We start from the raw sequence: 10,887 nt of genomic DNA on the forward strand, positions 1-10,887 counted from the left end.
AAACTATTGTGAGGGAATGGAGAAGCACTGAAAAGGAACACATACTGTAAGGGAACACAAAAGCCCCCCCTTTAGGGACTGAAAACCTCACAGACGTGGTCTCTTCTTTTGTGTAAAATGAAACAAATGCCTCAGTGAAAGGAGACCAGACTGCAGAGCAGGCAACTCGGGAGGAAACATTTTAACATTGGTGCTGCTGAATGGTCAGTAAATAAAATGTGATGATTTGCTTAAAAAAGCTCATGTTTATTGGAAAAGCTTATTTCCACAGGCACAGCGGTGCAGCCTTTAAATCAAGGCCTAACCTGTTGGCTAAAGTCAATTATAAGTAAAACAATCAAGGTTGGGTTCATGCAAATAAGTTTTCCATGCATTTTGCATAAGTTTCATGTCTTCGCTACATTCTCTATGGATAAATACATGTACTGGTGCTAAAGTTTAGCTACTTATTAAACTTGCTGCCCACATTTCATAATTACAAACGTTTGTTGCCTACATTACAGTCATATGTGCTCATGGAATACACTGTTTGTGCTGACTCATCTAAAAAGCCTACATTAAAAGGTGAGATCAGTTGTTTCATTATTGCTTTAGTTGCCCCGTAACATAAAAATGGCCACCTGGCTGACTTGTGAAAACTACTAAAAGTACATTGCATAAATAGTGAACAGAATGTAAACAAACATGTGCCGGTCAAAATACCAAAAAGTCTGTTTTCAAGCAGCTTTAGGACTAAAATATACATTTCACTGCCTCCAATAAGTGTATTTATATTTAAATGAATTCAAGTACTTGAGTATTTTTCTATCTCTCTTAAAACAAGCTTGTGTAATTCATGCTGTGATGCACATTTTCTATGTAGAATAATGCAAATTGGTGAAAGGTCATGAGGACCATTTCAGTAGTTTCTCATTCAGTGTAACCACAGTTGGTATGAACTGGCTCTCGGTGATAAAGTCCCCAGCAATGATATTGAGAGAGCCAACTTTGCAGCCAGGAGTCTGCTCCTTAACCCAGCTCAGCAGCGTGGGATATGTGGACATCACCAAGTCCTTCAGGGACTCTGTTGGGTGTGTGCAGATGTATTTCAGGTCCTCTGTCAGATTAATTCCTGTGACGAAGAAACCTCCTGAAAACACAAAATACACTCAAAATTTTATGAGTGGTGTATGCCAAATACATAAAACGTAATAAATTATCAAATTTTATTTCCAGTCTGTGTTTGGTAACAACAAAATCAACAGTGGATTACCTGGTCTGCCATGTTGCTTCCTGTGTTCAAACTCCTCAATAAGAGCCTCAGCTTTGCATTTGTTGGCCCACCAGTAAGGAATATGTGGCCACAGGTCGCTGTGATAGCTGGCAATATTGTGTTCATAGGACACAATCACAGTGTTGCCTAAAGCCCACAGGTTTCGAAGAGTTAACACTTCCTGAAAACAGAATAACATGCTTAGTTTCATTTTTTTTTTAAATGTTATTTAAAAGGACATGGCTGGCATTACACTATATCTTCGCTTGCCTTAACTACCTTGGTGACACTGGTTCCTTGTGAAGATTCAAATCTTTAAAAAAAAATATGTCACAAATACACTGCTCAAAAAATTAAGGGAACACTTAAAGCACATCAGATCTAGATGAACAAAATAGTTTAAAGTTGAAAATCTTTACTGCGCATTGTATAATTTGTTGAGAACAACGGTCAATGGAAACCAAAATCACCAACTGATTGAGGGCTGGATTCAAAAACACACCGAAAATCAAATAAAAAATAAATAAAATCAAAGGCTGATCCATCATGTCAACTCGTAATGTGACTCAGTAGTGTGTTTGGCCGCAAACATGCCTTTATGCACTCCAGATAACGTCTGGGCATGCTACTGATGAGACAGGTCATGGGGGATCTCTTCCCAGACCTGGATGAGGGCATCAGTGAGCTCCTGGAGAGTCTGTGGCGTCCTCTCTATTGGATTCATCCCTCATGGAGTCTGTTTCTGACAATTTGGTCAGAAACATTCCCACCAGTAGCCCGCTGGAGGTCATATTGTAGGGCTGTGGCAGTGCCTCTCTTGTTTCTCTAAAGAGCAGACACCGTTCCTGCTGTTGGGTTGATGCCCTTCTATGGCCCTGTCCAGCTCTCCTCGTTTAACAGCCCGTATCCTGGTGTCTAGTCCATGCTCTTGAGACGGCGAGACCTTTTTGGGGGTTGTCTTGCTGTTGCCTCGCCAGTGCACCTGTTATCACTTTCATTTGCGCCAAACCCAGTGACACTGATTCACAATCTCTTATGCTTCCTGTTTGAACAGATTGATATCCCTGGAGTGTAACTGACTTGATGTTAAACTGTGATGATTAAGTATTTCCTTATTTTTTTGAGCATATGCTTTCAAGAGCTAGGCACTGTAGTTTTTAGCAAATGCTAACAGGTGTAAGAAGTGTATTTGTTGAGGACTACTTTCAGCTGTGGATGTACAAACTAATGGTGCTCTAGTGAGAATTTAAAGGAGGGTGTAAATGGGATTGAGTCAAAATGACCTTTGTGCAAGTTTATGGTAGTGAAGAAACATGTCACCCAGTGCAACAGTGTGGCTCACTGATGTGTTTAAAAGGTTTTTGGTCAAGAACTGGCACAGAGGAATGAGCTATATCAAGATTTGGATACACAGACGATACTTATTAGTAGGATCAATTCATTTTTGCTTTAGGTTTGTTTATGGGATTCATTGACAATGACAGAAATGTAGATGATGGCCACCCTTTATAAAGACCCCCTTTAGGTCTTTATTCCAAACTGGAGGAGAGGTTGTACCGTTTTGGGACAGAGTTTAGAGGTGAATATGTTGCGTATGGTTGTGAGCAGCAGCGTGTGGAGCTCCTGGCTCAGGCCGAGGAAGTGGCTGAAGGAGAGGATGACCACCTCTTTGGGATGAGCATCCAGCCACTCTCTTATCTCCATTAGAACAGTCTGCCAAAAAAGTACAAGGTACCATTTAGTCTGAGTAGTTTAATGCACAAGTCTCAGCCTTATTTTAAAAACTAACAGCACACATGAAACTTATAACATTGCCAGGTTCAGTTATCTGGTAGGGCTTGGTTTTGGGCATTCACACGTGGTTCAGTGTATAACATCCTGCAAGATCTGTTCTGGATAAATGAGATTTCTCTTCTCACCACCTGGCAGCTCTGCTGGGGCAGAGGTGAGAGATGAGCTTTCTGATTTATCATACACCACATTAAAAGGGAGACTATTTAACTTTGAAAAGAAAGTAGACATTCCTCTTTACAAAAGAGTAAAGTGTACCCTCACTCAATTCAATGCACCCTGTGGTTTTGCTGCAATTGCTTTAGTTTGTCTGGTATGACCAGTAGTTTATTGTGGGTGATATTAGCAAACCTTAGATTTGATTTAGACATTACTGAGTGACTTCACTACACACTATATTTGAGCATTTACCATTAAAAGGCAACTGTTACTCATGGCTGCTATTCAGTAAAAGTAACATAAGCTTGCTATAAGAACAAGATTGTAAATAGTGTTGGGGAGTAAGAAGTTACATGTAATTAAGTTAAGTAATTTATTTACAAAGTGTAATCTATTATAGTTACTGGGGAAAAATATGTAATTAAATTACAGTCATGTTTACATCTGAATCTTTTTCTGTAAAAGCTAGGCTGAACAATATTGATTTTGTTGCTTTACATGTTTCTCATGTGCACAATGGCTTCCTCTGGCTTTTCAGAATCAGTTTTTATTGCCAGGTATGTGTACACATACGAGGAATTTGACTCAGGATTGTACATTGCTCACGGTGTGCTTACTTTTACAATAATCCAGCCATTTAGTGAAGTTTGATGCTGTTCTGATGCTTTTGATTGATTCTCATGTTTGAATTTGCAACGCCACCTGTTTGCCAGTGAACTTTCTTCTCAAAAAATGCTTGAGCACAGAAAGAGTTGAAAACATTCATTAAAAATTTTAAAAAAAGTAAGAAAAAGGTAATTAAATGTAATAAGTTACATAATTTGATAAGGTAATTGAAATAGTTAGTTACACTGCTATTACATTTTAAATAGGGTAACTTGTAATCGGTAACCTATTACATTTCCAAAGTAACCTTCCCAGCACTGATTGTAAATTGTAAAATGCTGTGTTCCCACAACAATAACCTTAATAATAATTTTGGTTTCAGAGAGATTTTTTTTAAACAGAGAAAACATAACCAATCTTATTCAAGTCTAAAAAAGGAAGGAAGCAGGATTTAGTATCTCACTGCGGGGATGATTATGGTTATTCTTGTAGATGCAGATGGCTTTGGCAGGAGCATAAATTTCACTGTGGCAACATCCCTGGGGACATTTGTGTATGGATGCCATTACTTCACCTCCACAGTGAGCGTGGTGTATACACCGTGGTAGAAGTACAGATCAGTGGAGCTGTCATTGGGCCTGTGTGCAATTCTCAGGTCACAGTATCTGACCCCACAGTCCAGCTGCTGCTTTATAGTATACTCCTGCAAGACATGGGATGCAGAATTCATTATAGCTATATCTAGCTTAAAATGTTACTGGGAATGTTTTTTTATTAACAATTAGCTGGTACGTCTATTTCTGCTGTTACCTGGGTTATTGCCCACTTGTACACAAAGGGGCGAATAAAGGGCTTCATGTATTTGTCCAGCTTTTGAAGCATGTCTGGCTGGGTAAGGTCAACAGGGGATCTGTCATTCATATCCAGACAGTAGGTTATTGCATTGTGTCTGCCTAATTGGGGAAAAGACAATAAACATAATCACCACTAAACATATGATTGTTTCATGTAATATATATATATATATATATAGGCCCTTAAGAGCTAAACGTACTGTAACTAAAGAACACACATGCAAATAGACAAAAAAAAAATGAAGAGAACGGTCTGACTTTTTTGCAAACACGTGTTTTGTTGTGCTGTCTGAATTTGCAGCAAATGCATGTACTGCATTTGGTTATGTTTCTGTATTTTGTTGTGCTGTCTAAATTTAAAAGTGTGTTCCTGTATTGAAGTTCACGTTTCTTTTATGTCCACACAGCAATGCTGGTGGAGATAATCTCAGTGCGGATGGAATGGCTGCGACAGTATGCCACATACAACTTCAGTGCAACGAAAAGATAAAAACAAACAAACAAAAACACCACACAGCACAGAACTCCAAACACAATTGGGCCGACTTCTGTGTATTTATGCAAATGGCTTTGGGGAAGAACCCTTACAGAAAAAAAAACACATGAATTTCCTCATGTTTTCAATGTGTATTCACATGTCTGCACGTGATGACATGTAGGAAACATTTATCACAAGTTGCAACATGAGAAAATCATGGTACCATGTAAGGCACATGTGGAAAATATGGGTTTCACGTGTAATTACATAGGTTTCACAAGGGCTTTCTCAAATTACACCACCAATGTTCCAAAACAATGTATGCAAACAACATGTTTAACATGTACATATTGTCACATGTGAGTTCTCTGTAAGCTCCGGTTAAGGCGTTCTGTCCTGCCTCCTGGTGACCTGTACCTTCTGCCAGAGGGAGATGCTGATTTGCTTGCCTCTCTGGGTCGCTCTCTACCTGCCTCATATGTACCTTAATTTGCATGCGTTTCATCTATTTGCATGTGTTTTCTTTAGTTGATGCGCATTGACCTCTCAGGGCCAACATAAATGGCAGCTAGTACAATTTGTAAATTGTTATCAAAGGGTTCGCTGAAACTACTCACACCACACATTCCCACGCACAACATTCAACCCACTTGATCTACACTACAGTGTGATGTTATATGGCAGCCTACCCGGGATGGCCAGGTGGTACAGGGGGGTGTCCCACAGAGCACATGGCAGGTGAGACATCCAGCTCTCCATGGGCAGCTCTCCCAGGCTCAGCTCACTCACTCCGGACACCACAGAGGACATGCTGAGCTCCAGCGTCTGCATCCCGTCAGTGAACACACATTTAATGGCATAGAGCCCATGTTGAAGTAACATTATTAATGCTGTTACATCGGCAGCTACATGGCATTATTGTTTCTTTGTTTTGGGGGAGGGGGAGGGCTATTTGGGATAAATATCACATTAATGATGCTCGTGTTCAATATCACTCACAGTAACGTGAGAGCTGCAGTCCTGTTTATCTCACACTTACTTGATCAAAGTGCTGCTGCTTCCCGTAGCCGCCAAACCAGCTGAGCCAGCCAAACCAGCAAAGAGGGGAAACGCGATGACTAAAACTATAGGCGTGTGCCAGCAGAAGTCATCCATTCCAGAGCCGTAGGAAATATCATGGCTGTGCATAAAACATGAATGATGTGAACCGGAGATAAAGCGTGGCCCGTGTCTCTCTCTAGCAGCTCGGTCTGGTTACACCTGTATAACCCGGGATGACGAGGGCGGCGGGTCCGGCGCATTTTACCTTCAGTTATTGATTATCCATAACGATCGAATACCCACGGCAGGTGCATGGACACAGAGTTGAGTCCCCTCGCTTCGCCGGGTGCTTGTCTGTTCACTGAGGTGCAGCAGCAGGGTGGGCAGGCAGGGCGGCACCGCGCCTGCTGACAGATCAGCAGATGCAGAGGCTCTCCTCTTAAAGAGCCCACTGAAATGTTATACAAGAACCATCAAACATACTGCAGCCCTGCCCCAGTCCCCGCTAGCGTTACAGCAGGTGTTTCCCATCAGCTGTTAACACCTGGTGCGACGTCACCGATGGGTGTGGCCAGACTGTACAGTATGCTCCCAGCATGGCAGCAGCAACTGTTAGCATTTAGCTCCAAGTGCTGTCAGCCACGGTCTTGTTTTAAACTATAGATACAGTCATCACATTATTTACATGATGTATAGATCTGTGTTTCCCAGCCTTGGGGTTGGGACCCTCCAAGGGGTCAAAGGATATTCTGTGTGGTCACAATATGACTGCTGAGTTTTCTTGGTTTACATTCAGTAAATCCTTGATGCCTGAAAACTGTGGAGAATGCATTTACTTCCTCATTAATCATTTGCAAAGCCAATTAAAACGTTTTTTTATTGGTGCAATGTTTACATGCTAGCTTACCATTTTCTTCTTCGTAGCCTTCGTCTTTGCCTCTGAAGGACTGCGTATTTCATTACCCATACACTCACACAAAAAACAGAAGGGACCATCCATCCATCGTCAAACGCCTATCCTGCGTACAGGGTCGCAGGGGGCTGGAGCCAAACCCAGCTTACATCAGGCAAAAGATGCGGGACATCCTGCCAGTCCATTGCAGGGCCACACAATCAACCCTGCCTGCATGCCTTTGGACAGTGGGAGGAAGCCAGAGCACCTGGAGAGAACCCACGCAGACACAGGGAAAACATGCAAACTCCACACAGAAAGGCCGGGGCAACCGGGGTTCAAACCCACGACCATCTTGCTGTGAGGCGACAGTGTTAAAAGTAGGGACCCACTCCATAGCACTACAAGCGGTCAAAAACTCCACACGGTACCTTTAAAAGGTATATCTCTGCCATAGGAGTTGCTAGACCTTTTTTACTGGGGTATGTGCCCCTGAATCCATGTGCTGCAGCACTGAAAAGAAAACCACGTCGTGCATGAACATGCGCTCATACCATGGCTCATACATATGTGCGCATGCAAGACATGAAACTCGCGCATTTGGCTGAGCTGTTCTACAGTCCTCAGCCGGACCTTATTGCATTCTAGCAGCAACATTAGTGGGACCAGTCCAGACAACACAGGGATGTGATGGCACTTCTCATAGATGCACATCATTTTGAAACAAGACAATAATTATCTGTCTCTCAGTGAAGGTCTAGTTACAACTCTGGACTAATGCAAGATGGAAAGCACTGGATTCACATAGACTATTAAAATGTTGATTACTAGACTGTGTAATATGGATGCATATCTTTCAGTAGATAATAAACATCACATAGTCATGTCATAGTATGAATAGCATTTTCCTTTTGAAAATGTATTAAAGGAAACCTGGGGAGCCAGTTTGAATGGGCCTGATGCAGCTGATAACATTAAGATCTTGCAAGTAGATATTTATAATTACAGGGGCTCTGCGGAAGTTTGTCAGTAGAGTAGATTCTGGATCATAAGCCAGTACAAGCACAGACCCAGTCCAGACGTTTTTAGAAGGTCACACAGACCCAGGTGAAATACAGTCAGCCTCAGCCAGTAAAAGCACAGCCAGAGGTCTACAGGCAGCATCCGATACAAGCAGCTCAGACCCTAATGGAGGACTGAGTTAGTGCGCAGAGGTCCATTCAAATTATCAGTGGTATTTTGTAGAAGAGGTTTCCATTCAGGCTTATCACAGAGACAGACTGTTTTAAAGGAGAGGTGAGAGCACTGCAGTGTCAGGTGTGCAGCAATGGCAAATTGTTTACATGGCTCACAAGTCAGGTAGGAGGGCCCCATAGCAGAATCTTTCTCAGGTGGTACCATAGGTGCTTATGCTCTGGTCAAAGCCCTTTCTGACATGACATGCCAATATTAATGGGCTAAGCAAGGGAAGCTGGTGAGGCACATACTAGCACATTTCATACACTCAAAAATATATGAAAATCAAAAATTTATAGGGGGAATGAGGGTTTCTGTGCCCCAGTAGAGCTTTATGTCTAGCAACGCCCCTGATCTCTCCTACAGGAAGTATTATTTTCTGACACCTCTCTAGCATTTGCTTTTTTTATAGTATCATCAATAGTTTTACCTCTTCAGGCCTCTAAAAGTGATTGAAATGAAACAAACTGAAGAGGAAACATCACTTTTTTTTGTTGAACTGCTCACGACTCGGATATCTACAACCTTTGAAAGGAGGTCACGATTAGATGTGGCTCTGCTTTGAAGGGTCACAAGACAAAAAGATTGGTAACTGCTGTGTCCTGTGATAAATATCTGTTATTGCAACATCTGTTTATTAAACAGTGAGTTCTCTATCTGTAACATGTGAGTAAGATGTATACAGGCAGGCTTACCCTTCATTTTAAGTACCAATTACAATGGTACATGATAATACCAACTATATTCAGATGTTGTCAAACGTGTTCTTCAAGCGCAAATGTTTGTCAAATATGGCAGTTTGGCTTAAAGACTTTCTTGAAAGTTGTAAATAGGTAATGATTTTAGAACACTGACCTTTGTACTAAAATGTGCTTTCCCAAGAGGAAATTGATTAAGTTGTCTGTTGGTGATAATTTGGTTGGTCAGGACTTTCTCAGCTTCTTCAGCAGCTCAAAAAACCCTGAAGCAGCACTAACCAGCGTGGCGAAGCAAACTACACACACTGATTTAAGAGCAGGTGAAACCTTGCAGGCTTTGGATCAAACCAGAGCTGTTCCCTCTGCCTCTCTCCAGATGCCTTTGTCACTGCATATATTTTGACATGTCATCAGTCGAAGCACATGTTTAATTAAAAACATTAATTATGACCGTTTAATTTAGTTTTGTTAGTTACATGGTCTTAGTATTATACAAGCTGGCTCAGTGATATATATATATAAGTGAACGGCTCCATTATTATTAACACTTGAGCTTGTCCTGCCATAAAAAGGCAACATGTATTAGATACAGCCTGCTGGCTCTACTTCAAAACACAGTGCACAATGGTGGTCGACAAGTGTGGAAATGCTGCCACCTAGCTTTCATTCCAAATAACTGATGGAACAAACGTGCAGTTTCTATTGCTGGGTATTACAGGTGAAACTCGGAAAATTAGCATATCGTGCAAAAGTTCATTTATTTCAGTAATTCAACTTAAAAGGTGAAACTAATATATTATATAGACTCATTACATGCAAAGTGAGATATTTCAAGCCTTTATTTGATATAATTTTGATGATTATTGCATACAGCTTATGAAAACCCCAAATTCAAAATCTTAGAAAATTATAATATTGTGAAAAGGTTCAGTATTGTAGGCTCAAAGTTTCACACTCTAATCAACTAATTTATCCAAAACACCTGCAAAGGGTTCCTGAGCCTTTAATTGGTCTCTCAGTCTGGTTCAGTGGAATTCACAATCATGGGGAAGACTGCTGACCTGACAGCAGAAAACCGTCATCGACACCCTCCACAAGGAGAGAAAGCCTCAAAAGGTAATTGCAAAAGAAGTTGGATGTTCTCAAAGTGCTGTATCAAGGCACATTAATAGAAAGTTAAGTGGAAGGGAAAAGTGTGGAAGAAAAAGATGCGCAAGCAGCAGGGATGACCGTAGTCTGGAGAGGATTATCAGGAAAAGGCCATTCACATGTGTGGGGGAGCTTCACAAGGAGTGGACTGAGGCTGGAGTTACTGCATCAAGAGCCCCCACACACAGACGGGTCCTGGACATGGGCTTCAAATGTTGTATTCCTCTTGAAAACAAACAATGTCAGAAGCGTCTTACCTGGGCTAAAGAAAAAAGAACTAGTCTGTTTCTCAGTGGTCCAAAGTCCTCTTTTCTGATGAGAGCAAATTTTGCATCTCATTTGGAAACCAAGGTCCCAGAGTCTGGAGGAAGAATGGAGAGGCACACAATCCAAGATGCTTGAAGTCCAGTGTGAAGTTTCCACAGTCTGTGTTGGTTTGGGGAGCCATGTCATCTGCTGCTGTTGGTCCACTGTGCTTTATTAAGCCCAGAGTCTACCAGGACATTTTAGAGCACTTGCTTCCTTCAGCAGACGAGCTTTATGGAGATGCTGACTTCATTTTCCAACAGGACTTGGCACCTGCCCACACTGCCAAAAGTACCAAAACCTGGTTCAATGACCATGGGATTACTGTGCTTGATTGGCCAGCAAACTCTCCTGATCTGAACCCCATAGAGAATCTATGGGGCATTGCCAAGAGAAAGATGAAAGACATGAGACCGAACAATGCA

At 41.6% G+C, this 10,887-nt stretch overlaps 2 protein-coding genes across 3 annotated transcripts in view; one reads left to right on the top strand and one right to left on the bottom strand.

The window, feature by feature from the left end:
* LOC123971410 (cytoplasmic FMR1-interacting protein 1 homolog) overlaps positions 1-10,887 on the top strand; it is a 1,205,200-nt gene that overhangs the window by 1,182,493 nt on the left and 11,820 nt on the right. The window lies entirely within an intron of this gene.
* Positions 226-6,675, bottom strand: plcxd1 (phosphatidylinositol-specific phospholipase C, X domain containing 1). 2 transcript variants are annotated; one of them, XM_046050290.1, is made up of 7 exons: positions 6,180-6,675; positions 5,830-5,976; positions 4,619-4,761; positions 4,383-4,511; positions 2,810-2,965; positions 1,253-1,433; positions 226-1,129 (listed from the first exon to the last, which is right to left on the bottom strand). In XM_046050290.1, exons 2-7 carry the CDS (start codon positions 5,969-5,971, stop codon positions 885-887), a joined length of 996 nt encoding a protein of 331 aa, XP_045906246.1. In that variant the 5' UTR covers positions 5,972-5,976; positions 6,180-6,675; the 3' UTR covers positions 226-884. The 2 variants fall into 2 exon arrangements, with proteins under 2 accessions (XP_045906246.1, XP_045906247.1); XM_046050291.1 differs by having other exon boundaries at positions 5,830-5,965; positions 6,180-6,674.

Source organism: Micropterus dolomieu, linkage group LG05 (genome assembly GCF_021292245.1).
Source record: "Micropterus dolomieu isolate WLL.071019.BEF.003 ecotype Adirondacks linkage group LG05, ASM2129224v1, whole genome shotgun sequence".
Classification (NCBI taxonomy): domain Eukaryota; kingdom Metazoa; phylum Chordata; class Actinopteri; order Centrarchiformes; family Centrarchidae; genus Micropterus; species Micropterus dolomieu.